Source organism: Hylaeus anthracinus, unplaced genomic scaffold (genome assembly GCF_026225885.1).
Source record: "Hylaeus anthracinus isolate JK02 unplaced genomic scaffold, UHH_iyHylAnth1.0_haploid 12001, whole genome shotgun sequence".
In the NCBI taxonomy this organism is placed as follows: domain Eukaryota; kingdom Metazoa; phylum Arthropoda; class Insecta; order Hymenoptera; family Colletidae; genus Hylaeus; species Hylaeus anthracinus.
Genome location: NW_026534348.1, coordinates 3655570 through 3681378, shown reverse-complemented (window position 1 = coordinate 3681378; position 25809 = coordinate 3655570). Strand labels below are relative to the sequence as shown.

The window sequence follows — 25809 nt, the reverse complement described above, 5'->3', positions numbered from 1 at the left end:
AACTGACACGTTACGGATATGTGTAAATAGACCTTTACTTTACGACTTTCCAAACGTAACTATTCTTCGATCTTCGTTACAGAATTAAAGTAATCCTCTATGAAAAATTGTGACGTCAATTGACAATAAAGAAAGACACGCATGGTCGATAAGCATGGTAATTCTTTTTTTCTCGAAAGCAGAGCTGTTCCTTTGAAAGTCTGTTGGCTCTTAAAAGAACCGTTTACTTAGCGTATCTCCTCTTTTTATCTGTTTAACAATAACACACAGAACACGTAAAATCCACAATTCGAGCACAGAAACTTGAACGTTTGATTTATTCTCTATTTCTTTGCAAGTTCTGTGCAATTTCCCGAACAAGCTGTTTAAAAGATTCCCTAGATATCAATAATTTCGCACTTTTTTGATAACGACGTATCTCCTTTATCGATTTGTCCTTGGACCGTTTCTCAAGTTTTTTCTTTACGTTGTCGCACTGATTTATGCGCGCCATTTCACCGAACAATAGAACCGTCCGTCCTTCTGCTCGCAATGAACTAACCGTCGAAGCAGATGTGCGCAACCTTCCCTATATAACCTCGGTTCGTACACGTTACGGCTCCTCATTGGCTGGCGGAGTAGCGGTGGGAGCTGCAACGTTCCAGGACTATAAAAGCCGCCAGAAAACTGCTTTCGAGCATCAGAAGTAATTTGCTTTCGTACCACTGACAACTTGTAAGTTTCGCGTCCAGAGAATTTCAAGATGACTGGCCGTGGAAAGGGAGGAAAGGGATTGGGAAAAGGAGGAGCGAAGCGTCACAGGAAGGTACTTCGTGATAACATCCAAGGTATCACGAAGCCTGCCATTCGTCGTTTGGCTCGTCGTGGCGGTGTAAAACGTATTTCTGGCCTGATTTATGAAGAAACTCGTGGTGTTCTGAAAGTCTTCCTGGAAAACGTTATTCGTGACGCGGTTACCTATACCGAACACGCAAAACGAAAGACTGTGACTGCCATGGACGTAGTCTACGCTCTCAAGAGGCAAGGACGTACTCTGTATGGTTTCGGAGGTTAAGGACAAAGTCTTCGACGTGCGACTATCAACAATCGGCCCTTTTCAGGGCCACAAATTTTAAAAACTTGCGAACAATTCTGGTGAACTTCCTGCTTTCTCCTTTATCCTTATAAGTAATAAGTTACCGAAACCCTTGTTGAATACATTTTGGATTTTGATAAGAAACGTTACGTTTGAAATTATGCTTTATAATCAAAATACGTGATGTGTTAAGTAAACAATGAATTCGTAAGTTCGAAACACGACTCTTATTACATTTATCAAAGATTTTGCTATGAATATTTTGGAAGCATCGTGTCATGCTACTGCGTATAAGAAAATTTCATGTTACGAATTCGCGAAACTTGGAACTTATATATGAAAAATAGTATGTAGTGGCGACTATTGAATGGAATTTAATATTGTACAAATTACATAAATATTGCTGGAAAAGGTCGAAGACTTTATTTCTGTCCAATGCGAGGTTCGAGTATCGACTCGAAGTTCTAGAAGTATGACACACAATGGCTGTACGATGTTGCCACATCTCGGCGTCTGTCTACCTTGCACTCATCGTGGACTCTTACGGAGCACGGTGTTGCCAGATTTAATTTTGTCGATAATATTAAGATCTTGCTTTTTCACTTTCATATCAACGTATTTCTTTAGAAGATATGTGAAGCGACAAAACGTCGATTACGCATCTAAATGCAGGCTTCTCAATAAATTATTCATATAATAATATTGATTTCCATTACACCACTAAGAGAATCGTGCTAGCAATACAATAAATCTCAGAAAATATAACTAGAGTGGATAATAGAAGAGATTTCGTATTAATTACAATCGTAAAATCAATATTTTTAGAATATAAATTTAAAAATGTCTTAATGTCATCGTTTGAACATAACCTAACGTGGTTACATTAAGCTTCGTTAAAAATCTATTAAACAATACACATCATAAGATTGTTCAAATCTTTTAACAAGTTGTATTAGGTTATAATAACAATATTAAGGAAAACTTGTTCATTCGTAATATGAAAATGATTTTTGAACAAGTTAGAAACGTTCGGTTGCTTGTTGAAACTACATATGCACACTTGTGTAAATAAACATCATTCAAATTTGATTAATATTTTCGTTATTAGAAGCATAATTCTCTAAAAGCATTTCCTCTAAACGAATGCAAGTACTAACATTAAAAAATGTACCTTAAATAGTTCTATATCTAATGTTTTGAAGATGTACTAATGTACTGAAAAATGAATATTTCATTTCATGTCAGTTGAATAATTAAGCATTGAATTAGGTTAAACACGAAGTTAATAATGTTCGTGAAAGCAAGATTATTGTTCCTATATTTGACTGGATTTGGTGGCCCTGAAAAGGGCCGTTTAGTGTCAATGTAGATGAAGCAAATTATGCTTTCTTCTCGGTCTTTTTTGGTAGCAAGACTGCTTGAATGTTAGGCAGAACACCTCCTTGAGCTATGGTAACTCCAGACAACAGTTTGTTCAATTCTTCGTCATTCCTGATTGCCAGCTGCAAGTGTCGTGGAATAATTCTGGTCTTCTTGTTGTCTCGAGCAGCATTACCCGCCAATTCTAAAACTTCAGCAGCCAAGTATTCCATTACAGCAGCCAGATATACCGGAGCACCGGCACCGACACGTTCGGCATAATTTCCTTTACGTAGGAGACGATGTATACGACCAACAGGAAATTGAAGACCAGCTCTGTTCGAACGGGACTTTGCCTTTCCTTTAACTTTGCCGCCTTTTCCGCGTCCAGACATGATGTATACCAAGGTATTTACTTTCAAAACGAAAACGTTCGATGCCGAAGTATCACTGGATAATATTTTTCGGAGCGCTTGGCTCCTATTATATAGCGGTCGCTGCTACCTCCGGTCGACCAATCGGGTCGCACGACCGTGCGACAAGTGGGGATGCTACGTTCCGATTGGTCGGGTGCCGCTACCGTTTGCGTCATAAATACCGCGTGCAACCTGTGTTAACTATCATTCGCATTTGTAACTTGTACATTGACGTATGTTTCGAAGCTTTTAAATTTGAAATTGTTAGACTTATTTTGCGACAATGCGACCGAAAGCGAATTGAAAAGCGGTGAAGAGAACTTCGGAACCCCAGAAAAATATAGGCAAGACTGACAAAAAGAAGAGAAGGAGGAAAGAGAGCTATGCTATTTACATTTACAAAGTCTTGAAACAAGTCCATCCGGACACTGGTATCTCCAGTAAGGCCATGAGCATAATGAACAGTTTCGTGAACGATATATTCGAACGTATCGCCGCCGAAGCATCCCGGCTGGCTCATTATAACAAACGGTCGACCATAACCTCTCGGGAAATTCAAACTGCTGTACGTTTGCTACTGCCTGGTGAACTTGCCAAACACGCAGTCAGCGAAGGAACCAAAGCTGTTACCAAATATACCAGCTCTAAGTGAACATACTCGCTACATAACAGGCCCTTTTCAGGCCCACGACATCTAATCAAATATAGGGACAACAATCTTATTTTCACGAATATTCTTAATTTTAAATTTAACTTCATTCAATACTCAACTATCCAAATCACTGAATTAGCTATTTTTCAGTCCGAAATTTCATAAATTGTTCGATGTCAAAGTAAACTCTTATTGTTTGTCGCATCAATTTTTAATTATGTATAGTAATCCAAAATTGTGATTATTGAGATTCAGGGCCGGCGTGACCTTTTGCGGGGCCTGGATTCATATTCAAATACTACACTTAAATTTTACAACGAGGAATTATTTATTTACAAATGCTGTTGCATATTATATGTTTTTTGTAACATGAATATTAAATAATAATACTTTGATGATTTTTGTCACTCCTTTCAATTTAATCAGCGCTACTAAAAAAATTTCTTGTATTTGTTAATGGTATCATCATTCTGTAAAAAGTTAATCAAAATCGATGCCTTTTAATTCAGTAATTTTCATAGACCGCGGGCCTTTTAAAACGCGGGGCCGGGTTCCGGCGAACGCGCTGAACCTGCCTTGCGCCGACCCTGTTGAAATTGCTGTCAAGAAATTAATAGACCTATTCAGCCCATAGAAACTCATTTTCATTGGGGAAATCAGGCCGACCTATTCGCTTCAAAGTTTGCTAATTTTCGAGGAAAAATCTTGGTTCGGTCCCGGCCGGTCCCATTGATGCGGTAAGCACCATGGGGTTCTTGAAATCGATACCGAGGGTCTCGCTTGGGATTTCAGGCCCAAGGAAGGAAAACAGGAAAATTATTGCGTACCTAGAAAATTCTCGGCGCTACAAGTAATGCATCAGTAGCAGTCAATACTTTTCCCGTTTTCCTTCCTTGGGCCTGGAATCGCAAACGAAACCCGTATCGATTTCAAGAACCCCATGGTGCTTACCGCATCAATGGAACCACCCGGGGTCGAACCGAGTTTTTTCCTTGAAAATTATCAAACTTTGAAGTATTATAGCTTGAAAACTAATAAAAATCGGGTAAATACATTAAAGCTTAATGAATTCGTCTTGAAAAGTATTGAGTTGTCCGGAAAGTTCGTGCCGTTTTCGAAGGAAAATTGGAACGCAGTATATTTAAATTTTAGTATAAATTTTTTAGTGTTATGTAGGCGCCATTTTGATCTACAACCTTTTTCCATCTTTCAGGCAATTTAAATATTCCGTCCGTTCTGATATCGTTCTGATATATTCAGGCCTGTCCTAACGTCACCTACCAAAAAAGGGCACGAACTTTCCGGACAATCCAATACTATCGTATAGTATAAAAAAAAATATATATAGTTCCATTTGAAAAACATTATATCTTGTTAAATAAGAAAGTTAACAAAAATTCCTTCTCGCTGAAACACGAGTCCCACTTTACCATGGAATTTCCGTATTTGAAATTTTCCATTTAGCCGATAGTTTTGGAGTTAGAGCGCTGTATCACTAAGGCTGGGACACCCTGTATAACGGATCAAGAGTAGTTTAGATAAGAAAAGATCGCTAGGTTATGAAAATAAAAATTGAATTATTTTTATGGAGAGATGTATTTATGGAAAGATGTATTTATCCAGTAGACGAAAAATTTGAAAATATATAATTTCGATAACATTAGAATTTAATTTTAGCTCTTGAAACTTACGAGTAAACATAACCTAATTTTCAGAAGGTGAATTTTATGCAGTGTTAAAACGTTAATATTTTCGTTAATAAATAAACAAAGTATCATTTGAAAGTTGTTTATTTTAATTTCAACTCTTAACACGGAAATGTGTTGATCCTTATTCTACGTCGCGTAAAAAACAATCTAGGTTAGGATTTCTTATATTACGTATCACAGTGTGGTTCCTAAACTAATACTGTTCTAGATTATTAAAAAAATTGTTCCCTGTTAAATGATAATTGGGGCCCTGAAAAGGGCCATTTGTTTGTTTAATCGTAACTTAATTATTTCTTGGCGGTTTTAACGGATTTCGCTGCCGCTTTTTTTGGCTTGGGTGCCTTTGTCTTAGCGGCTGGTGCTTTCGCTTTTCGGCTCCTCGACACAGGTTTCGTTTCGTTCGTCGGTTTCGGCTTCTCAGCTACCTTGGCAGCTTTCTTCGGAGATTTCTTCGCGGTTGCGGCTTTCTTCATCGGGCTCGGCGATTTCTTCGGTGCGGGTTTACGTACAGACGTCGTTTTCTTCTCAACGGATATTTTCAATTTCTTGGGTTCGGCCGCTTTCACTGGACGCTGAACCTTGGTCTTCGATTCCGTTCCTTTCGTCACGGAGAGCTTGAACGATCCGGAAGCACCCTTGCCCTTTGTCTGTACAACAGCACCAGATGTAACGGCCGATTTCAAGTACCTCTTGATGAACGGTGCCAGCTTCTCGCCATCAACCTTGTACGTCGACGTCATGTACTTTTTGATAGCTTGCAGAGAGGATCCCTTGCGGTCCTTCAGTTCCCTAATGGCAGCATTCACCATTTCGGAAGTCGGCGGATGCGAGGACTTGGTCCGTTGGACCTTTGTAGACTTTCCCTTCGGGGTACTTTTCTTCGCAGGGCTGCTATCGGCATTCTCCACCGCGGTGGTTCCAGCACTTCCTTTGTCCTCCATTATTTTCTTCACTACCGTAATCTTTACTGTTAATCCCTCACACAAAACTGCACAACAAACTTGTTATTTAATGAGCAGGTGATTATCGAAGGTCCACTGACAGTACTCTGATGCATCTCGCACCCTGCGGTACAGCGTATACGGGCAGCGGGCACGGACCATGGAGAGAAACCGTCGGATATGTTGAGCGACGAGTTTCTAGAAAAACGGTGAAGCGGTAAACAATCGTCCGATTTAATAGGCGATTGCTCAAAACCTGAAGCCCGTTATAAACCAACGACGACTTAAACAAACGGCCACGTGTATCTAGTTTCATTTTTCAGTTTTCATTGAACGATGAATGCCGTCTGGTTTCCGGCACAGCACGATTTTCCGGCGAGCGTCTTTTCGCCAGACTAGGGTACACCGTGGAAAAACACTAGAAATTACCGATTTATCGAGAAATTGTCACGAAATTATCAGCTTAAATGATCGTAATGGGACAAGCGGTTATACATATGGACGATTTTTGGTCCAAGTTCCGCTCGATCTTTCGAAATTATGAGTTTAAAATAGGTGGTGCCGGCATCTGTGTCTCTGAAGAGTGCATTGTAAAGGTTGGTTTGATATTTTATAAGCAGACGATCCCTAATACAAAATTGATAAAATTTTGTACCAAGTATAAATTAATGGAACGATAGACGAATAAAACGATCGAATTAACGTAGAAAGTGTGATTTTTCGTCAATTGAAATGAAATGAATTCGATGCGACTGCAAGGAAGTCACGAAAGTCATAACCTCATCGTGCAACAACGAGGCGCAAATAGTTAATATTATTTATGCAGTATTACGTCCAATTCATGGATTTTTTAGGATAAGTATATTTATTCTCGCAGAAGCGTTAAAATCGACGGAAGCAAAGAGGTTAAGAAAGAAAGGAATTTTGTGAAACGAAAAGGTACATATTCATAATACAACTGTAGGACTATGTAATTCGCTGTGGAATGATTTCTATTTTTATGAATTTTTATTATCTGCTGATTCGAATATGTTGAGTGCAATGGAAACATTATTTGGGGAAAATGCGTCATATTGTAAAATATCCGACACAGTCAAGGTTAGATTACAAAATGACAACGAAATGTTTTCTTCCACGATCATAAAAATGGTGGCCCTTATTATTTCATGAAAACATTAACACTTGCTACATTAATGTAAAATAGAATGTACATAAATGTTGCAGTCCTTTTGAAGGAAATAAGATAATAGGATAAGATTGGGGATCGTTTTACTTTTCACATGAAAAAATTATCGAAACAAATGAACGTGTCACGCAAGACCAATACTCGTCTGCTAGAGTAGACATTTTGTTTCAGATATTGTTTAAGTTTAAATATAGTCGGAAAATAATATTTAGAGATTAATAGTATTTAGTAATACGTTATCTATGGACTTTCGTGTCAAGGTAATTAAGTATATTGCCGCTATCGACATTTTCCATTTCTTCATGATTGGAATCCTTCTTTCTGTCCGTTGACATGCAGTCAGAATTTACATGTTTTCACAAAGTAATATATTTAACATCAGATGTATAGCAATCGGAGAAAGGACATTTTTTGTAGTTTGTCGATTCTATAATATTCGACGTGTTTTTATCGAAGGTACAGATAAAAGACGGCACAAAGAAGATGATTTGGAAACGTAGCCATAGAAGTAAACTCAAAACAATGATAGGGTGCGCCAGCAGTTTTGAGCATATACATACTAGGAAGAATATTAATACGCATTCTCGATCATGCAATTAAAGTTTGCAAAACTTAAAATATGAAGCCACTTTCGATTGATTTTGGACCTCGAAATAAGACCTTTATTTAATTTTGGAGTTAAAAATGTTTAATCTTAATAAGAAATGCACGCGAATGAAATTGTGCACACGGACAATTGGGACATTGGGAACATGGACATTAAAATTTTCGATATAATTATTAATTATTTTAATTCGATAATGATAAATATCGACGATGTACAGATACATAGACTTATCTGCCATAATAAGGAATCGAAAAGTAAATAGTATTATTTGGGGCACTTCTATTTTATTTTTATTTGTTAATTCACACTAATTGAGGCTTTCGAAAAGTAATTTTATTTGCTTTCAAATTCTGACAAGGTTCGTACACATTCTCGACTTTCATTTTGAGGTTATGTGCACTAAAACTACATCGTATTATTACGTTAAATCTAGTTCCGAATAATTTGTCCGATATCCACATTCGTAACAATTGTAATAATCAATTCGAAACGAAATGTGATCGTAAACTGACAGCTGTCACCTATATATATACTATGTGGTAGTTTTCTTTGCTGTGAAATCAAACTGAAAACGATGGATTTCTTTCGCGTGATTTGAAATTGGAATTAAGGGAATAAAAGTTGTAATTAACGATACACGATAACCGAGGGTGCATCGTTTTATGCGAACACGGAAAGTCTCTACATAAGAGGCGTGCGGTAACAGTAGTGACAAAACGTTTTGCAGCGGCCGGTGTCTCTTTGGGTGGGGAAAATCAATAGGAAAACTCGAGTTCAAATCAGAAGTATGGGTCATTAACGTTTAGCGGATGAAACGCGTGGTGTTATTTTCGAATGATTTGCCGTGTGTGTGTGATGTGTCCTTGCCCGTGGAACCTTCAAGATGACAATTTCGTCGAACGGTGCCTTTCGACGCGTGCGAAAGCTTCGCGAAATGTAGAATAAAGCGGCGACCTTTGTAACAGCTGTGTCGAACAAGAAGAAAATGTTAAGATATTGTATAATTATCGGTGCTTCTTGACATCCAGTTTGGAAGACGGTACCACACATCGAGTTGCACGTAACAATGACGATATTTCGAAAGATATTATTGGTTTGTTTCGCGTCGTGTATCCTGTCACGGATCGACCACGTCGAAACCACTCATATTTCGGGTACTTTCAATACAAAAGAGTTTTTTCGATTTCTCGTAAAATTTGGTTTCCAAAAGACCGATCGTCATCGGCAGAAAGATTCGTACGGATACATTTTCGGCAATGTAACGTCGAGAACGAATTTCTCCGAGCCGATTACCTTGGCAGTCTTGGATCGAGGTCATTTTATAGAGTATTATGGTAATCGTACCCTGGAAGATAAGAGTACTGCTTGTACTCTTATGTTTAACACCTTGAATCAAAGCTCTTACGATGTACACTGTAACGAGGAAGGTCAAGACTTTTTGAGGTATGTAGTTTCATTATATCGCTTGACATGATGCATGAGAATTAATCAAAGTTTTTCTTTCTTTCTAAAAAGGAGAGTACCTTGCCTGAAAGGTAAACTATGCCCAGACGAAGATTCCATATGGAACATCGTAAAGGGACACCAATTCACATATGTCATACAAGATTTTTGGCAGCCACGTTTTTGGTACATGAGTTTAGTGGCATGCTACAGAAATACGACTACCTGTCAGTGGGAATATTATGACAAACACGATGTATTAGAGTACGATATTTGGCTAGTAAATGGTAATCCAAATACTAGCGGCCTAAATAGTTTGACATACCAGTTTTCGTACGATAGACAAAACACCATTGAATTGTACTTGCTGTTTTTCACGTGCTATATTATACTTGTGCCACTACAGTTATATGCAGTGAGATTACAAAAGCACCCTGTGACGAGATTATTCACTGCTAGTCTGATATTAGAGTTTATAGCGGTGTGTTTAATTTTGATACACGTGATCAAATTTGCTCTTGATGGAGTTGGCTATGAACAGTTAGAAGTTGCTGGAGATATTTTTGATATTCTATCGCGAGTAAGTTTTATTTACATCATGTTCTTATATACATTGGTTTAAAAGTTACTAATTTCTTTTGAATGTTTCAGACATCATTCATGTTATTGCTTCTCTTACTTGCCAAAGGATGGGCAGTAACACGAATGGAATTAACATGGAAGCCATTAGTTTTTGCTATATGGCTTTGTTATGGAATGGTCCATGTTCTGCTATATGTATGGAACATGGTATGTTTTTATTTGTATGAGTTTTTATGCAAGAATATAATCTATGGCAAACGTACATTTAATATTTTCAGACAGAGGTCGATATTATCGAAGATATTGACGAATATCAGACATGGCCAGGCTGGTTCATTCTTTTATTTCGAAGTGCAATAATGATCTGGTTTTTATGCGAGTTACGGAATACCATGACATACGAGCATAATACTCAAAAATTAAACTTTTTACTTCACTTTGGCGCATCTTCTTTAGTTTGGTTCATTTATCTACCTATCATAGCGCTCATAGCCCTTCAAGTAAGCGCATTGTGGAGGTTTAAATTATTGTTAGGTAAGTATACTATAATATTATCCTAACGTAATTTATCATTTTTACACTGTTTGATGGATTTACAGGTATTACATACTCTGCTGATTTTTTTGCGTATTGTGTAATGGCACGTTTACTTTGGCCGACACGGAGCGAACAATACTTTTTACTCGCACAAGGAGCAGACAACGGCGATGAGCTCGACGAGTTCAACGAAGCACCACACGTACTGAACAATTACGTAGAACCTCCAGAACTTAGTAAAATAATTACTTAACATCAGATCACAAATGACAAAGGGCTACACAGATAAGAACTCAAACTTATATAGTTTGATGCGTGCTATATTTGCCAAATGGTAAAATTTTATAGGGTTGATAATACTCTGCTACATGCTACTTGAGACTGATGTATTCTGCACACTCTGTAATTAGTGATATACTAATAATCAAATTCATATATGTGATAGAAAGTCAATAATTGACGCAGGAAAACTAAAATGGGTGAGTATGATATGAGTACCTTTGGGTAATTAATTTATCGTTTATCAAGGAAACAAATACACGATTAAGTTGTAGCAATTTGTAGATACTGAATCATAATGTTAATGTACGATGTTTATGTAATATATAATGATAATGTGTAATGAATGTATATTTATAACTTTTATGTCAATGTACATAACGGTAACATTTAGCTGTCGAATATTTAATATTAGTATGATGTGTTATGACTAGTGATAATCAGGTATACATAGTCTCATACTGCTCATTTCTACTTACTTACAGTGTTATTAAAAACATTCCTCCTAGCGCTACAACGTAATCCGACAACTTTAGTTTACTCATGTCATACTCTTAAATCATATCTGTTTAACGTTAACGACACTGTTTTAATCTTCAACTTATTTTTCATTGCTATTTATCGATTACATCTAGGAAATTTAATAAGGTAATTATAAAATTATATTTAAGAAATTTTCAAATCCTGTACTATGGTACACATTTTGTATGGTACCACCGATACCACATTTTGTAATTACATAATATTCGCTCTGTACGAAAATTACTACACCGCGCGCTTGAAAGAATATGAAAATTTAAATTTACATCAGTGTGACTTTCTTCACGTTTTAATCTAACGGAATGTATTTGCATAGAAGCATGTATAACTATAACATGTATAAACGAAATTGTGCATTAGTACATTATACACAAGATTTTCACAAAGAAAAGTATTCTTTATGCATTTGTAATTTTTGTCAGTATTACATTAAAAATCCATACACTGTATTACATTTCAAGTAATCAATCAAATCATTACAAATATAACTTTTATATGTATTTTAATAACAGAGGGTATCGTATCTATATTTCTTTGTTCTTATAACAATTTTTACCTTTTCTTTGTATAAAAGTGCACCAACATAAAGTATTTAAAACATAAAATACGGATACTTTATGCCGAAATTAAATTTCTTAATATAAGTTTGTGTTCGCACAGAAGTTTCCTATAACATTTTTGCTCAATCTTGTAATAAAACGAGTATTAGAATAATAAAATATATACTTTCTTAGAATGTTTATAAGCCGCATACATATGTATTGAAATGTTGGTGCAATGTTTTATATATATTGGTACTCATAGAAATAAGAAAAAAGACGAAATTTATGTTCAAAGTATAATGTTTTGTTTTAATTTATTTATACAAGACCAAGTTCGAAAGAATATATATCAGAATTGAAAACTTGAAAATGAATTTGTTACTGGTTAAGTACTTGTTTTATATGTATCAATACTTCTGTATGCGATTATGTAACTAGTATAGTAATATTTCATTTATTAAAACAAACAATAGACATGCAAATTGTGCTGGCATAAATCTTGCATGCAGTGTTCTATACTATACACTATTAAAAAACAGAAAGGAAAGCAGTCAAGCATGTTTTAATCTACACATGACGTATGTTCTTTGGTACATAGAATTTTGAAAAGATACATTTTATTTCTATATGTATGAAGCTAGGTAGAGAGAAACAAAGTTTTAACATGTTAATAAAGTATTAATTGAAACAGATTTGAAAGGTCCTAATATGAGTTGAATTTATTTGCATACTCATAATAAAATAACCCTTTATTACATATTGTACAAAAGCATCTTATACTAATTTCAATTTTGATGTAATATTATCTATGACTTCCTTTGGACCTGGTCCAATTCCAAGTACAGAGATGGTACCAGGTTGTAACTGAGTTCTACCTGCATCTTTTATTATAGCACAAATGAGACCAACTTTATGAGCACTACGAGCTATTGATAGTAACCTTTCTTCGTTAGGTACTCCTACAACAATTTTAGGTTGACCACTCAATAACCAGGATTCCAATACCTGTTTATGCTTGACGTTGTTTAACGCTATACGATAACATTCTACCGCTGCATGAGCACACTGAGCTGCAGTCTTTCCTTTTCCCATAGCTATGTCTGATCTCACGACAATTATCATTTTGCAGTCAATATTTGAGTACTTTAAAGTATAATTACATAAACGTTTTACATAATTTAATATTGCTGACATATTTATTAAATTAAGAGTATGCTCGTTCCCGCTGTTTTTGATGCTCTTCCATGCATACCTTAAACTTTTGTACTTGTTCGCGACACTTTCGCCAGTCCTGTGTTTCTGCTATGCACTCCTGGAATCATGGTTAAGCATTACATTTTTGCGTGCTTTACAGTATTTCAATGTTGAAATGCATCTGTAAGATTAATACTTGAACTTCGTAATGCAATTCCATACAGCCTGTTTTCTTTAACATCTCCTCAACAGGATCTTCAACATTTTGTTGCTGTATGGTTATGTTCGAATCGACGGTCATATTAAACTCAAGCAATGTACATGCAACATCGACTAATTTTTAAAATCTAATAAACATGTTTGAATAGTTTATAAATTTAGGTTAATAATTTTCACGTGCGTTTTGTAATTTAACATTCGCACAAATATCAGATTAAGCAACATAACCCATATATATATACATATATCGATGATCGATATCGAATGTAATTATTATCTAACTTCAAGGCATTAGACATTCCGGATAAGAACGAAGGAATTAGAAATCTTTACAGTTAAAGTAAAGAGTTAAAAATGATTCAGATGCGAAAGGAATTTATTTACTAATGTTAATTCTTTCTTAGGCTAAAATATACATTGAAATAAGAAATTGTTGGTGTTTAGTCAAGCGTGAAATAACGATACAGATACCGTTAATTATTTATTCAATTTAATTGTATTACAAGCGTTTTCAGTGCGATCTTTTTAAGTAACAAACACTTTTGTCTGCTTTTGTCAGAAAACTAGAAAATCTGTAAAATTTATAATCGAGTAAGTGGTCCATAACGGCGCTAGCTTCGACATATGGCCGCTGATGACCGAGTTCTGCAGCAGACGACAACAAGCCATGGCGTAGTGTGGTTGAAAGCATGACATCTACGATATCTCGGTGCTTATCCCGCCAACATCGCGACCTTTGATTTTTATTCCGTATCGCGTGCCATTTACCAACGTGTGTGCTTGAAAAAGGTGTCGATGATCGCGTGTTCGAGTAATAATTGCGATTGGGTTCAGATCGGGGCGAGCGTTCATCCGCCGGCCGTCAATCGTAACATTTTCGTAAGTATTTACTGTACTTGTCTCGTTACGGTGAATTAAAAGATTTTCCTCGTTCGAAAAGCATCATAATCGGTCGAGAGAAACTACACAATAAAGACATTTTAACCGTAATCCGTGTCATTCTTTCATCGTTGTAAATCGCAAGGTGACATAACAATCCCATAATTCCATAGCACGTGGGTGACGCACGTTGAATACGAACGCTGGGAAAGATGATCATTATTTTACTCGATTCTTGCATCTTTCTATGTGTACCCACGTTTTTTCAAAATACGTTTCATTTGCTGTAAGAAACGTAAAAGCATAAACCTTTTCGTAAATATGTTTGTACCAAAATAACCTGCCAACAATTATTAGTAATTGCGAAACTTGTATCCTTGTTTTATGTCGTAAAAATTGTATCGTTACCGCATTAGCGTATGTAGTTACTGCACCCAAAGTATATATTAGGTGCGACAAGCGGACTGATGAACAAGGCCGTGGTCACCCTAATTTATATAGATTATTCTAATCAGTAGTACTTCAATTACTGAACGAGTAAATCCGTGGCTTGAGGTTCACGTTTTTTGTTAGCTTCGTGTAAAAAGTCGACATCATATACAAGATTAAATACACGTTCGTGTTTTGCAAAGAGATCATTCGTTATTTACTCGAAAAAATCGAAAATTGGATATTAAATTTCGTACTATTATCCGCCATAAAGTGATATCTATCAGATATCACAGAGTTCCTTTGGCTTCGTGTCTTTAAAAAAAATAAGATTTTTCTGATTCCGAATTAAGATGTGTTTTTATATTTTCGCGCTACGCGACATGGTGGGGTGCAGTGATGGACATTCGTAGGATTTTTCCTTCGAGGAATTCCTTTCTGCGCATGCGTAAGCTGACGTCACAGCTACATGTCGTCTGCTACCATACATGTATCCGAATCGCCAGAGGAGGTGGATTTAAGGGGCCTGTGAAATTTTCCCGCGTTTTTGACGGACAAATTAAGTAGAAGAGTGTTAGTGTTCGTGAGTGTAATATTAGGGAAAATTAGAAAAAAAATGGATAATGAATCGCAACCGTTCACGTCAGGAATCATCGAGGAAAAGAAGAGAACATTATATTTTATTCCTTACTGGGATCCAATGGTACCCTAAATTCTAAGTAAGTGTATACAGCGGTGAGGACTGCAACGCTCGCTCCAATGCGCATGATCAGGAAAAATTCCACGAATGTCCATCACTGGTGGGGTGGCAACGAAACGATAAATAGCAAGAGTAGTACCGAGTAAGCCGCTAGGTGGACACGAATAATTCGTACGTTTCTCACAAGTGCTCGGTGGGGTACTCGATTCGTATATAAGGCCAGAGCGAAACTCTACTGTCGGATAGTCTGATGCTTCCCGGGAAAGAACCTACGCATTATGCGGCCTATTTACAGGTCACATCAATGTTCCGGTACTTCACGTACACACTTTACCCGCGTCGTCATCGAAAATCGATTGTTTACTTTGTAAAACTCACTGTGGAAGTAAATTGTGACTATCTCTTTTGCAATATTTTTTCTTGTACGTTTTTTTTTTATCGTAATTTATTCCGCTTGTCGACAGACGTATCGATTTGCTGGCATTCGTTACCGTATATTTTGCGAACCGGTTATAGAAAACATTTGTCTAGACCGATAACGTGTCTCGTGTATTATCAATTAGGAGGCCTTTGTCCTGTATGGGTATCAAAGTTCACATTTTCACGGATCCGTTAACCGAGCTTAAACGGGAATTAATCTATACATTTTTCGTCAGGCATCGTTCCAAGTATGCAAATATACAATGATATTTCGCAATCGTAATTTATCGCGATAATTCAATTACCGTTATATCTCTTATTACGAGTCCAATATTAATTGCATTATCACGAGCACGAAACTTTTAACGGGTTGTCCATTGACACGGTCGATAACGAAATCCGTGTAAGCAGCTCGGTTACAAATAGATAGTTTTATTTAATAGATCGAGTACAGGTTTTTATAATTGAAATTCAACGTTTCCGATCGATAGCGAGGCGGTAATTTCGAGTCGCGTTTGCTGCACGATAACCGATGCATTTTTAAACGCCGTTGTCCTTGAAAAGCGTGACGACTTTTTTCCCGACAATTCACAAAAATACGAAACTGTAATGGCACGACGCGCTGTCTTGATTTAACCAGTTTTAACGAGAGTCTGGTGCGCAAATAAATACGGACATTTTCACTCTTCTAAAATGATGAAAGAATTTCAGATATCGGTCGATCGAAGCAACGTTGGTACGTTTATTGCACGTAAATTTTCATATTTGTGTTGGACTTTTATATTCGACGGCATCTAACCGTAGCAAGCAACGCGTTTCTGTTATCCGAAATAGAGAATGTAGAGAAAATATCGCAAAAACTGCTCTCTTCTAGCGGAACAGCCTACGATTCCTCGATAAGCCCGGATAAGCGGCTCGAGTCGGTTCATTTTTCCCCTCTGGGCAGTTAGATGCTCGACGGCGAGTTCCGACCAATCAGCGGAGAGTAGAGGGCTATTGTATGATTTTCAACACCTTCCGAAACGGAGGCGCGATCACGCGCGGAATTAAGAGGGAAACGCGGGTTCGTGGTTCGTACATCGCGCGTTGGACGGTTTAATTTTAGTGTCGTCGCTGGCCATGACCACGAGAGACGGACACACGGAGTAGCGTTCGACGAGACCGAACGTGAAACGGTTCGTAATATGGGCCGCGGCGCGAGACGAAGCGGGAGGTAAGAAAAGTCAAGCAGAAGGAGTCAGAAGCACCGGTGGCGAGTCTCGCGCATTCTCTCGGCCGAATGTGTTCGATGCATCGCGAAGGTGCGCTAAATAAACGAGCTTCGACACCGATCGGCTCGCCCTACGGATCACTCTCAGCCAATCCTTTTTCTCTCGTTTTTTCTCGTTCCAGTTGGTAAGGGTTTCTTGAGTTCCACGAGACTCGACGCGATCGCACGCGCGTAAACCCGTCGTTTCTCCACGTTGCTCCACGGAGAAGGAACCCGCGCGTGCCGTCTGTTAGAGGACGATCGATCCGTGGATCATGGAGGAGGAGAACGGGGACGTGAAGCCCCAGGACCAAGAGGACACGGAGGTGGACAACGAGGAGGATGAAACGTTCGATGAAACGAAGAAATTCGCGGAGCTCGAGCGCACCCAAACCGGCCGGAAAACGAGCATTTTCAAATATTACTCGTTTAAGGAAAGAGGTGAGTCGAATCGACTTCGTACCTCCTGTGTTTAACCACGGTATTCCTCGGTAATATCGACTGTTAACGGAGCTCTGGAGGAAATTTATTTCAACAAAGATTACAGTACCCGTTCGATAATTTAGGTCAGGGAATCTAGGTTGCAATTTCTTTTGCTTTTGCACGTTTGTAATTTGTAACACCCCTCGGGCTCTGTTGACGCCTCCACGGCGGCATGCGTGATATCCAGTCGGTTTTAGTTTTATTTATGGCAACGTGAATCGAGTAAAGGGAATAAATTTATGGAATTTAAGTTTTAATTAACATTTTACGGTTTACACGCTATATTGTTTACTTTGTCCACTTGGCCCCTTTTATTCCAACTTAGTTATGGTAACACGAATGATTTGATTGGATAAATGAATGAACCTTGTACGATAATTAACTCGATATAGTCGTTCATTCCATGCGATTCCTGCATGCAATTTATTTATGCAGTTTTATTTCGAAATATAAGGAGAATCTCAACATAACTTTAAGCAGTAATATGTAGGGTGTCCCAAAAATGTTGTAACACCTTGAAAGAGGTGGTTCGGGAGGTGATTTGAAACAACTTTTTCCTTAGCGAAAATGTTGTCCGAGGCTTCGTTGAGGAGATATTAACGGAAAACACTGACCAATCAGAGCGCGCGGATACCGTTGGAGCGGCCGCGGTAGCGTATGAGCGAAGCCGGCTAGCGCGTACCCTACGCTCAACCGGCATACTCGCGCTCTGATTGGTCGGGGTTTTCCCTTAATATCTCCTTAACGAAACCTCGGACAACATTTTCGCTAAGGAAAAAGTTGTTTCAAATCACCTCCCGAACCACCTCTTTCAAGGTGTTACAACATTTTTGGGACACCCTGTATACATTATATTTTAATATCGATTCAGTGTCGATCGGAGAGTTTCATTTAAGGGGGGAGGGTCAAGTAAACAACCGCTCCTTCGCGAATTATTTTTGAAGAGTGCGTAATATATATTTATTTACAACTGATTACTTGATATTTCGTAGCTAATTACTTGATATTTTGTAGCATCTAGATAATCTATATAATTTTTTTTATGTAAAAATATTCATAAATGAATGAACAGCAGCTGTTTGAAGTAGGCTTCTCGAAAATGCGCCGTGCAACGCACAGATCACTCTAATTATTTGAAATCAAAAATCCACCAAATTTTCGTTAAAAATTTCGTTTGAATTTTACTTGACCCTCCCCCGTTAACAACATTAACATGAAATTACATCGAAGAAATTCTTCGAGCGGTAGGGGTTAACGAGGTACTGTCTATTCCACTCCGCTTCCGGTTAGGTAGTTACAAATCATCCTTTGTTACGACTTTGCCAACATGGGTACACGTATACAGAAAAGCGTCTATATTTGTTTATTTAAAAATAAATTCTCTTCGTCTTGCGTTATGTAATTTCTTTATTTTATTTAAATATTAGGTTGTCCCGAAAGTTTCTTTCGCGAGTTGCACCCGATTATTTTCTGCGGTCGTGTTTATACAAATAAACCATCTAATTTCATAGATATTCATGTTGTAACAGTAACGGAGCAAAATGAATCGTGCACGATTCAGTAATGTAACATAAAACATCAGATATTGCGCACGTATTACTTATTAATAAAGCGAAAGAAACTTTCGGGACAACCTAATAAAACGAGATCGAAGCACGAGTCTGGAGCACTGCGACATACCGTTGCGCCATGTTTTTAGGGATTTCGTACTTGTTCGAACGTAAATCCCAAGGTTAACCGAGATATCTCGGCCGACGATACATACTCGATAAGCGCGGATCGACCTTTAACCGTTCACTGTCGATTAAAGCGTTCATTTTAATTAGCCCTGCGTAATTCCTCGTTATTCGGGGATTAGCATATCGCTTAGACGGCAGGTCTGATTTCGATGTGATGTATAAGAGGACGAACAAAGGTGTGCACTGTGTAGTCACGGCCGTGCGGTGCATCGGTGGTCTTGCCAAAAATAAAAGGGCACGGTATGACCAGCGACCCGCGTGCCTCGCGACGTGACGTCATCTAGAAGCGTGTGTACGTGTACCAGCATGCCATCCGCGCATGAGTATCGATGTATGTATCTGTACAGGGTGTTCCAGAGATTCTATACTAGGTACAACGAGAAACCAAAAAGATCGAGAAACAAACAGAAAATGTAGAATAATATTTGATTTATGATGTTCCGTTTGAAATTCGTCCCTCGAGAGGTTAGCACTAACAGGCAAATATTTTATCTTTATTTATGCGTGTCAAGGAGCGCGTAGATAAATTTACCGTCGTTCTCGTAAAACGTTGGGTTCCCTGGGTCCCCTCGAAACACGCGTTACCCCGAATCTTCGCGTCTCGAATTTATCGTAACAAGTAGAAACGCTACCCTTTCGTTTCTAGGTGTACCGCGTGTTTTTGACCGGCCTGTATTTATTGCCAAACATTTCATCCAAATAAACGCGTATCCTTGACACGTAACCGAGCTGATAAATTAGGTAACGACGCTCCGACGTCTTCGAAAGCGGGCTCAAAATGGTATTCGAATTCATCGAATGTCCGCGAAGCAGGAAATGAAAATTTGTTTCTTCGTATCGACTGTATTTATTTTTATCGGAGATCTCGATAGGTTCTTTCGTTGTTCGATTATCTACGTTTCGGTAGAACGATAAGACCCGTCGATATGTACTTAGATACAACTTGGATATGTACTTAGATACGATTCCGCGCGTTTTGCAATCGGTATTAACCAGAGCTGACTCGCGCGCGTATCGTCGGGTGGTGTATTAACGTATCGCGTGAAACATCACGAGATCGACGTCTCTCGTGTCGGTGTTTCGTTGCCAAGCAATCCGAGAGACTCATTTCTGTTAATACAGATGCGTACACGTATCGACTCATCGCGAGAGGGAACGTAATCGAACCGGTTATGCAGCCGACGGCACGTCTGCCGATCTCTTTTAACGATTCAAATATAAAGTCGTAATAGATGCAGTCGAAAAAATAACACAAGGAATGTACAATATTTTTGGTTACAAGTTATAACTAGACTGCGGATTTTCATGCAAGATAAAATCTTTGCGAACGTGCTTACGAAAATTAAACAACTAAATAAGAATGTATCTTATTCTGTAAATATCATAACACGAACTTTACCGTCAATCTTTTTTATTACCGTACTGTTAGCATTTCGTGGGTTTTTGCACATGCAAAATTCCTATAAATGCACAAAGGTCCGCAGTCTAGTTGTAACCATACCTTCGAAATTAATTTCTATAGAATACAACTATGTCACAGTCAGAAAAGAATTTTGCAATTATTTTTACTATCCGTGAGTCTATGTTTTTCAATAGGTCTTCGATTGACGAGGCTCCTTTAACTCCCAATTTCTCTAAACTCTTCCTCCTGATGCTCCTTTCGTTCTTAAATTTGTTGCATCTCCACATCTGTGTTCTTTAACAGCGGAATGACCTGGCATCCTCCTTTACCTGTTCTAAACATCGTTATTCGACACCTGATAACCGTGCTATTGCAACTCTCTAGCCGGTTCCTCTACCTGTGTGCAATTTTACGTCGACGTCCATTCAGCCGTTGACTCGGCCAGAAACCTTTTCACGGCGCAACAGCGCCAGACTGTTTGCCTTCGAAGCATTCTTGAAATAAAGTTACGGTAGAATGTACGTGGGATCTCGAGACTCGAAAAACAATTATAACCGTTCATATTTACGGGGCGAGTGAAACTCACTTTTTGGCAGCGGAGCCAGTTTGCTAAGTGTATTACATAATTGCTTTATTACTGTCAAATATGTTTCAAAGGCCATCCTTTCGTCGTAACCTGTAATCGCACCGTATTTATTTTAAGCGTTTATCGTGTGAGTTGTTTGAAAGATCGATACAGCAAAAAGACAGAACGAAGTCGATGCGTAGTGAAAAAAGGAAATGGCAAAGGTGTTGTTTATAATAATCTTCGAATACACGCGTTGAATAGGTTCCTGTATGGGAGATGTAATACAACATAATTACAACGTTATAATTACAACGCTACATTACGAGATAAAATTACATCTATCATGACTACGAATGCCAATTAAGTCTGTTCGCATCTTTTTCCTCAAACATGACGAATAAACGTGTAGACAGGAAAATAAATATTGACTCGTGTAAACGACGACAGCGATATACCAGACTTTGCTCGAAACGTCTATTATATCGAAGCCTATCTGGAACACCTGCTGTGCAAAGTTTATTGGCAATACCTTCTTATCGCGGTGATTAAATAACTTCGTCATTCGTAATCCCTGTTCAATTCCAATCTCGATTATTTCCAAACGACACCGCAAACGACGTCTGAAACGTTATTTCGAACACTTGGCCCTTTATTTGAATTTCACATCAACCCTGGCTGGACCGCCCTGTCGGAAATAGGACAGGTGACTCGGGTCCGACAGCCTCGCGGTATTGTCTCGAGCAGCTCGAGTTATCTAGACCAGATAATTTTAGCATAATGATTTTCGTACGAATTCGAAAAGTTTCGCCGAGTTTTCTCGATTTCTTGCTGGGTTTCGCGAAGGGGTAATTTATTTATTTATTTCGATATATACGGTCGTAGCCCATTATGAAATTGAGACAGTGTAGCAGTTATAAACAAGCACAGTGGACAGATGTCAAGACAAACAAAAATTTACAAACCAGCAAACAGTCGTAACAAAGTTATCGCCGGTGAATAGCAGAACAGGGTAACAGCGTGGCAATAGAATCAGAGAATATGATAAATTTAGTTTGGTTTTGGAGATTACTATCGATATACTTCGAGGCTAGAAGAAGAGCGTATGTTTCGGCTGAGAATGACACTGTTGAAGCTGTTTGGACTGTGCTTAACCGAAACTTGAGAGAAGAAAGCTGCCCCAGTTCCATACTCCTCACTTCGGGAGCCATCGGTATATACACGTGTAAATGTAGGATATTTACGACAAAAGTTATCAAATATGTTCTTCCAGTCTTCATTGGTCAGTTTTTCATCTTTGTGTGCTAACATTTCTAAGCCAATAGGTGGTATCCCAAGTGTCCAGAGCGGAGCTGCATGGACTTTATATTTTTCCATGGTAGGAGACAACCATCTGTTGTCTGCCAGTCAAATAGCCGAATATCTATCGCAGTAAGATGACCTGTATTCCAAAGGAGTACAGTTTATCAACTAATACGCCGTGATTGACCCTATCGAACGCCTCAGCGAAGTCTGTGTATACCGCGTCAACCTGCGAATGCTTATCCAACGTAATCGATACGACGGGCTACCGCTCGAAATCGAGAGCGGCCGTTCGCGGAATAATTCCGTCGGAATTCACGTGCACGGTAGAGTAATGCAACTCGCGTAGACGCGACTGCTGAGGAAAAAGTCCTTCGGGCCGAAATGTGGATGCCTAAGCGCTCGATAATGACGCATCGCGGCCTGTACACACGGACGAGCCTCCGCGGCATGGGCCAATCGGAGCCGTTCTTTCCGTGACGTGCACACGTCGCGATGCATTCCGTCGAAAGACGGGGCAAGGATTGCACGCGTGCACTTCCGTGCACACGTCGCGTTGCACGTGCCGCTGGATGCTCCGTGTTTGCGTTTATATATAATACCATTCCGTGACGCAAATAAGAACCAGCGGTAAAACGGAATCGGGACCATTAAAACGACCCCGTTTCTTTCGCGCGGACTGCTTCGTCGTAAGCCACGTACTCGTAACGTGCGAATTTTCCCGATCGGGGAATTTAATCAGGGAATTTAATCAATTTGATATCTAACGAGTGTCGAACGCGCTAAACGTCGAGAGATGATCCTTTTTTTTCTTCTTTTTTTTTTCTTCTTTTTTTTTCATCATTTTATTAGACGTTAACCTCTCCGGGTTCGATATCGAAACATTGTGTACGTATTTATGCTGAAATTGGCGTTACTTACGATCGCAATACTTTTTCGAATTAAAACGTGTACGTACACCGAAACACAGATACAGTCGGTCTAAGAAGTATTCGTACGGCAACCAGTTTAAAATAACGCTAACGAGAAAAGAAATAAGAGGTTAACGTTAAAAGTAATAAACTTTAATTTACGCGAAATCTACATTAAAAATTTATTAATAGAATGAATGTATGAAGTTTTATTTGAATAGAATTACAGAATTGATTCTTGTACGAATATTTATTACACCGCATTGTATATTTAAGTGAGACAGCATATTTGTACGTCACTGAAGTCCATTTAAAATTCGTCCCTCGAGAGGTTAATAGCCTTCTTCGAACACGAATAACTGGTAGAACGCGTCTTCAACGATAATATTAAACTAACGATAGAAATAACGATAACAACGTTTTACAATTAGTTTGTCGCAGATGAGTAGAGCAATAATATCGTAATAAGAACCGACAGGTAATAATGTTGTACAAGTCTTCCTGTTCGTCTAAGATAGGTTGTAAGTTTTTTTCTCCATTATTTCTATTATTGGTTTCCGTTACGTAATCCGTGATCGGTACTTTACCCGTTCGCTTCGTCCTTGCAATAGACTATAAATTTTATAGCAGTTCATTTATCGGAAATATTTTCGAGCCGTTCCTCTCAACTTTTCATTGGAAAGTTTGCAGAGGTTTCCGAAGTCGTTTATCTGCCGATGGCAATGATTCCGATAAGTAGTTTTACGAAATTCTTACGTCGCGATGAGTTTTTAGCGTTATCGCCAGACAACGCGTTTAATTCCACGATGTCGATTCGATGACCGACCGGTTGTTATCCAACTGTTTTTCAGAAGTTATGCCGCAGATAAAAACTTTAATGGCGTACTCATCCGCGAAGCGTCGCGAAAAAAGGACAGGTTTGCTGGACTGTCCTTGTAAACTTTACTCTACGCGAAGAGTAAACCAAAGATCTAACAATAACGCTAAGTAAAGAGAGAGGATAATATTAACCCTTTGCACTCGAGGCTCTTTTTCCTGGTATCTATAAGCAACTCGAGATGCTCTCGTAGGATTCTATTGTCACGAATGTTAAGATTATATCGACTTCGAAAATGAGATTCTTAATTCGAGATTCGAGAATCAGATCACCTTTGCCTCAACGACAATCATGTTATTTGACACTTCGAGTTCCAAAGAAATGAAACCTAAAGAAAATCTACCGGTGACTGACCAGGGAAGGCTCAGAAGCGATACTCACCGATTGCAATGAAAGGTAGAGTGATAGATCTACATCTAGAATAAGCGTAACTGTAATATTAGCTGCAGATGGCTATAACCATTTTTGAGAAAAGTTAGTTTAAATATGTAGTAAAAGCCCATGCAACTGTAAGTTGTGTTAGCAACAGGAATGCATCTCGTTATGGGTTTTCACTACATATTTAAATTAACTTTTCTCAAAAATCCGCTTATTCTAGATACAGATCTGTCGCTCTACAAAATTTCATTGCGATCGGTGAGTATCACTTCTGTGCCTTCCCTTGTCAGTCAACCGGTGACTTTTCTTCGGGTTTCGTTTCTTTGGAACTTACAGTTACGTTTAGTTTAGATCTATCGCTCTACCAAATTTCATTGCAATCGGTGAGTATCACTTCTGTGCCTTCCCTTGTCAGTCAACCGGTAACTTTTCTTCGGGTTTCGTTTCTTTGGAACTTACAATTACGTTTAGTTTAGATCTATCGCTCTACCAAATTTCATTGCGATCGGTGAGTATCATTTCTGAGCCTTCCCTTGTGAGAACACAATAGACATCTCGAGTGGAGAGGGTTAAAGCGTTACACCACGAGGACTTGTTTATCTCGCGAAAGAGTTACTCGACGTCATCGTTACAGTCGACGCGTCACTCTGTCCACTTCTCGGTGACGATTTTACTTACCTCGTTTCTAATTTTTCTTATACAACGACCGGCTGCCGGTTATTCTCGTTTCGAAACGACGCTAGTATAATCGTCGCTAGGTCTCGGACTGGAACGGTAACCGTCGCTGCGAAAAATCTTTATCCGTGTAAACAGGCGACGGTCATCGACCAGCGGTCGGTCGCCGTAGTCTCGGAAACTGTTATAACGATCCGCTCGAGGTATAGGATTGTAAATGTTGTACGTCGTTCTCCATGAATCTGTAGTTCGTCGCGTTAAAAATAGTATGCAGGTTACGGCTGTAACCCGGAACCCCTGGACCCCATTCGTCGCAATTGATCCAAACTGCACGCGATAAGTACAGCAGGAACGAGTCCGTCGAAGCAATAGCGCGGTGTCCCTGTAACTTATCTCGAATTTCACGATGGCTGGCAACGAGTTAAGAGGAGGAGACAGGGATAATGAGACTCCCGCGGCAGCGAATTAGCCGTCTCTCTCTCTCTCTCTCTCTCTCTCTCTCTCTCTCTCTCTCTCTCT

General features: G+C 38.7%; 7 protein-coding genes and 1 pseudogene across 9 annotated transcripts in view; 4 read left to right on the top strand and 4 right to left on the bottom strand.

Moving 5' to 3' along the window:
• Positions 1-658: 658 nt before the first annotated feature.
• On the top strand, positions 659-1101 carry LOC128890551 (histone H4). The gene has a single exon (XM_054149120.1). The coding sequence runs from the start codon at positions 743-745 to the stop codon at positions 1052-1054; it is 312 nt and encodes a 103-aa protein (XP_054005095.1). The 5' UTR covers positions 659-742; the 3' UTR covers positions 1055-1101.
• A 1314-nt stretch (positions 1102-2415) lies between these two features.
• LOC128890550 (histone H2A) lies at positions 2416-2889 on the bottom strand. The gene has a single exon (XM_054149119.1). It carries the CDS (start codon positions 2827-2829, stop codon positions 2455-2457), a length of 375 nt encoding a protein of 124 aa, XP_054005094.1. The 5' UTR covers positions 2830-2889; the 3' UTR covers positions 2416-2454.
• Positions 2890-3133: 244 nt separating this feature from the next.
• LOC128891084 (histone H2B-like) lies at positions 3134-4829 on the top strand (annotated as a pseudogene).
• A 271-nt stretch (positions 4830-5100) lies between these two features.
• Positions 5101-6275, bottom strand: LOC128891081 (histone H1A, sperm-like). The gene has a single exon (XM_054150270.1). It carries the CDS (start codon positions 6150-6152, stop codon positions 5499-5501), a length of 654 nt encoding a protein of 217 aa, XP_054006245.1. The 5' UTR covers positions 6153-6275; the 3' UTR covers positions 5101-5498.
• Positions 6276-7840: 1565 nt separating this feature from the next.
• LOC128891080 (integral membrane protein GPR180) lies at positions 7841-11835 on the top strand. Its single transcript, XM_054150269.1, has 5 exons — positions 7841-9388; positions 9461-9968; positions 10040-10177; positions 10249-10504; positions 10570-11835. The coding sequence occupies exons 1-5, from the start codon at positions 9012-9014 to the stop codon at positions 10758-10760; spliced, it is 1470 nt and encodes a 489-aa protein (XP_054006244.1). The 5' UTR covers positions 7841-9011; the 3' UTR covers positions 10761-11835.
• A 576-nt stretch (positions 11836-12411) lies between these two features.
• On the bottom strand, positions 12412-13062 carry LOC128891082 (peptidyl-tRNA hydrolase 2, mitochondrial). The gene has a single exon (XM_054150272.1). The coding sequence runs from the start codon at positions 13060-13062 to the stop codon at positions 12643-12645; it is 420 nt and encodes a 139-aa protein (XP_054006247.1). The 3' UTR covers positions 12412-12642.
• Positions 13039-13392, bottom strand: LOC128891083 (cytochrome c oxidase assembly factor 4 homolog, mitochondrial). The gene is made up of 2 exons (XM_054150273.1): positions 13259-13392; positions 13039-13180 (listed from the first exon to the last, which is right to left on the bottom strand). The coding sequence occupies exons 1-2, from the start codon at positions 13361-13363 to the stop codon at positions 13073-13075; spliced, it is 213 nt and encodes a 70-aa protein (XP_054006248.1). The 5' UTR covers positions 13364-13392; the 3' UTR covers positions 13039-13072.
• A 621-nt stretch (positions 13393-14013) lies between these two features.
• Positions 14014-25809, top strand: part of LOC128891079 (glycerol kinase) — a 17660-nt gene continuing 5864 nt past the window's right edge. The window contains exons 1-2 of one of the 3 annotated variants that reach the window (XM_054150267.1): positions 14014-14160; positions 17102-17399. In XM_054150267.1, coding sequence (XP_054006242.1) covers positions 17234-17399 — 166 coding nt within the window. In that variant the 5' untranslated portion in view covers positions 14014-14160; positions 17102-17233. Of the gene's footprint in view, positions 14161-16683; positions 17011-17101; positions 17400-25809 lie in introns of those variants that run through there. The other 2 variants (XM_054150268.1, XM_054150266.1) reach the window with 2 other exon arrangements.

Coding starts and splice junctions, on each gene's coding strand:
- LOC128890551 (XM_054149120.1), top strand. CDS start 743: ATGACTGGCCGTGGAAAGGGAGGAAAGGGATTGGGAAAAGGAGGAGCG.
- LOC128890550 (XM_054149119.1), bottom strand. CDS start 2,829: ATGTCTGGACGCGGAAAAGGCGGCAAAGTTAAAGGAAAGGCAAAGTCC.
- LOC128891081 (XM_054150270.1), bottom strand. CDS start 6,152: ATGGAGGACAAAGGAAGTGCTGGAACCACCGCGGTGGAGAATGCCGAT.
- LOC128891080 (XM_054150269.1), top strand. CDS start 9,012: ATGACGATATTTCGAAAGATATTATTGGTTTGTTTCGCGTCGTGTATC. Junction 9,389..9,460: donor GAAGGTCAAGACTTTTTGAG/GTATGTAGTTTC, acceptor CTTTCTAAAAAG/GAGAGTACCTTGCCTGAAAG. Junction 10,505..10,569: donor GAGGTTTAAATTATTGTTAG/GTAAGTATACTA, acceptor ATGGATTTACAG/GTATTACATACTCTGCTGAT.
- LOC128891082 (XM_054150272.1), bottom strand. CDS start 13,062: ATGTCAGCAATATTAAATTATGTAAAACGTTTATGTAATTATACTTTA.
- LOC128891083 (XM_054150273.1), bottom strand. CDS start 13,363: ATGACCGTCGATTCGAACATAACCATACAGCAACAAAATGTTGAAGAT. Junction 13,181..13,258: donor AATTGCATTACGAAGTTCAA/GTATTAATCTTA, acceptor CCATGATTCCAG/GAGTGCATAGCAGAAACACA.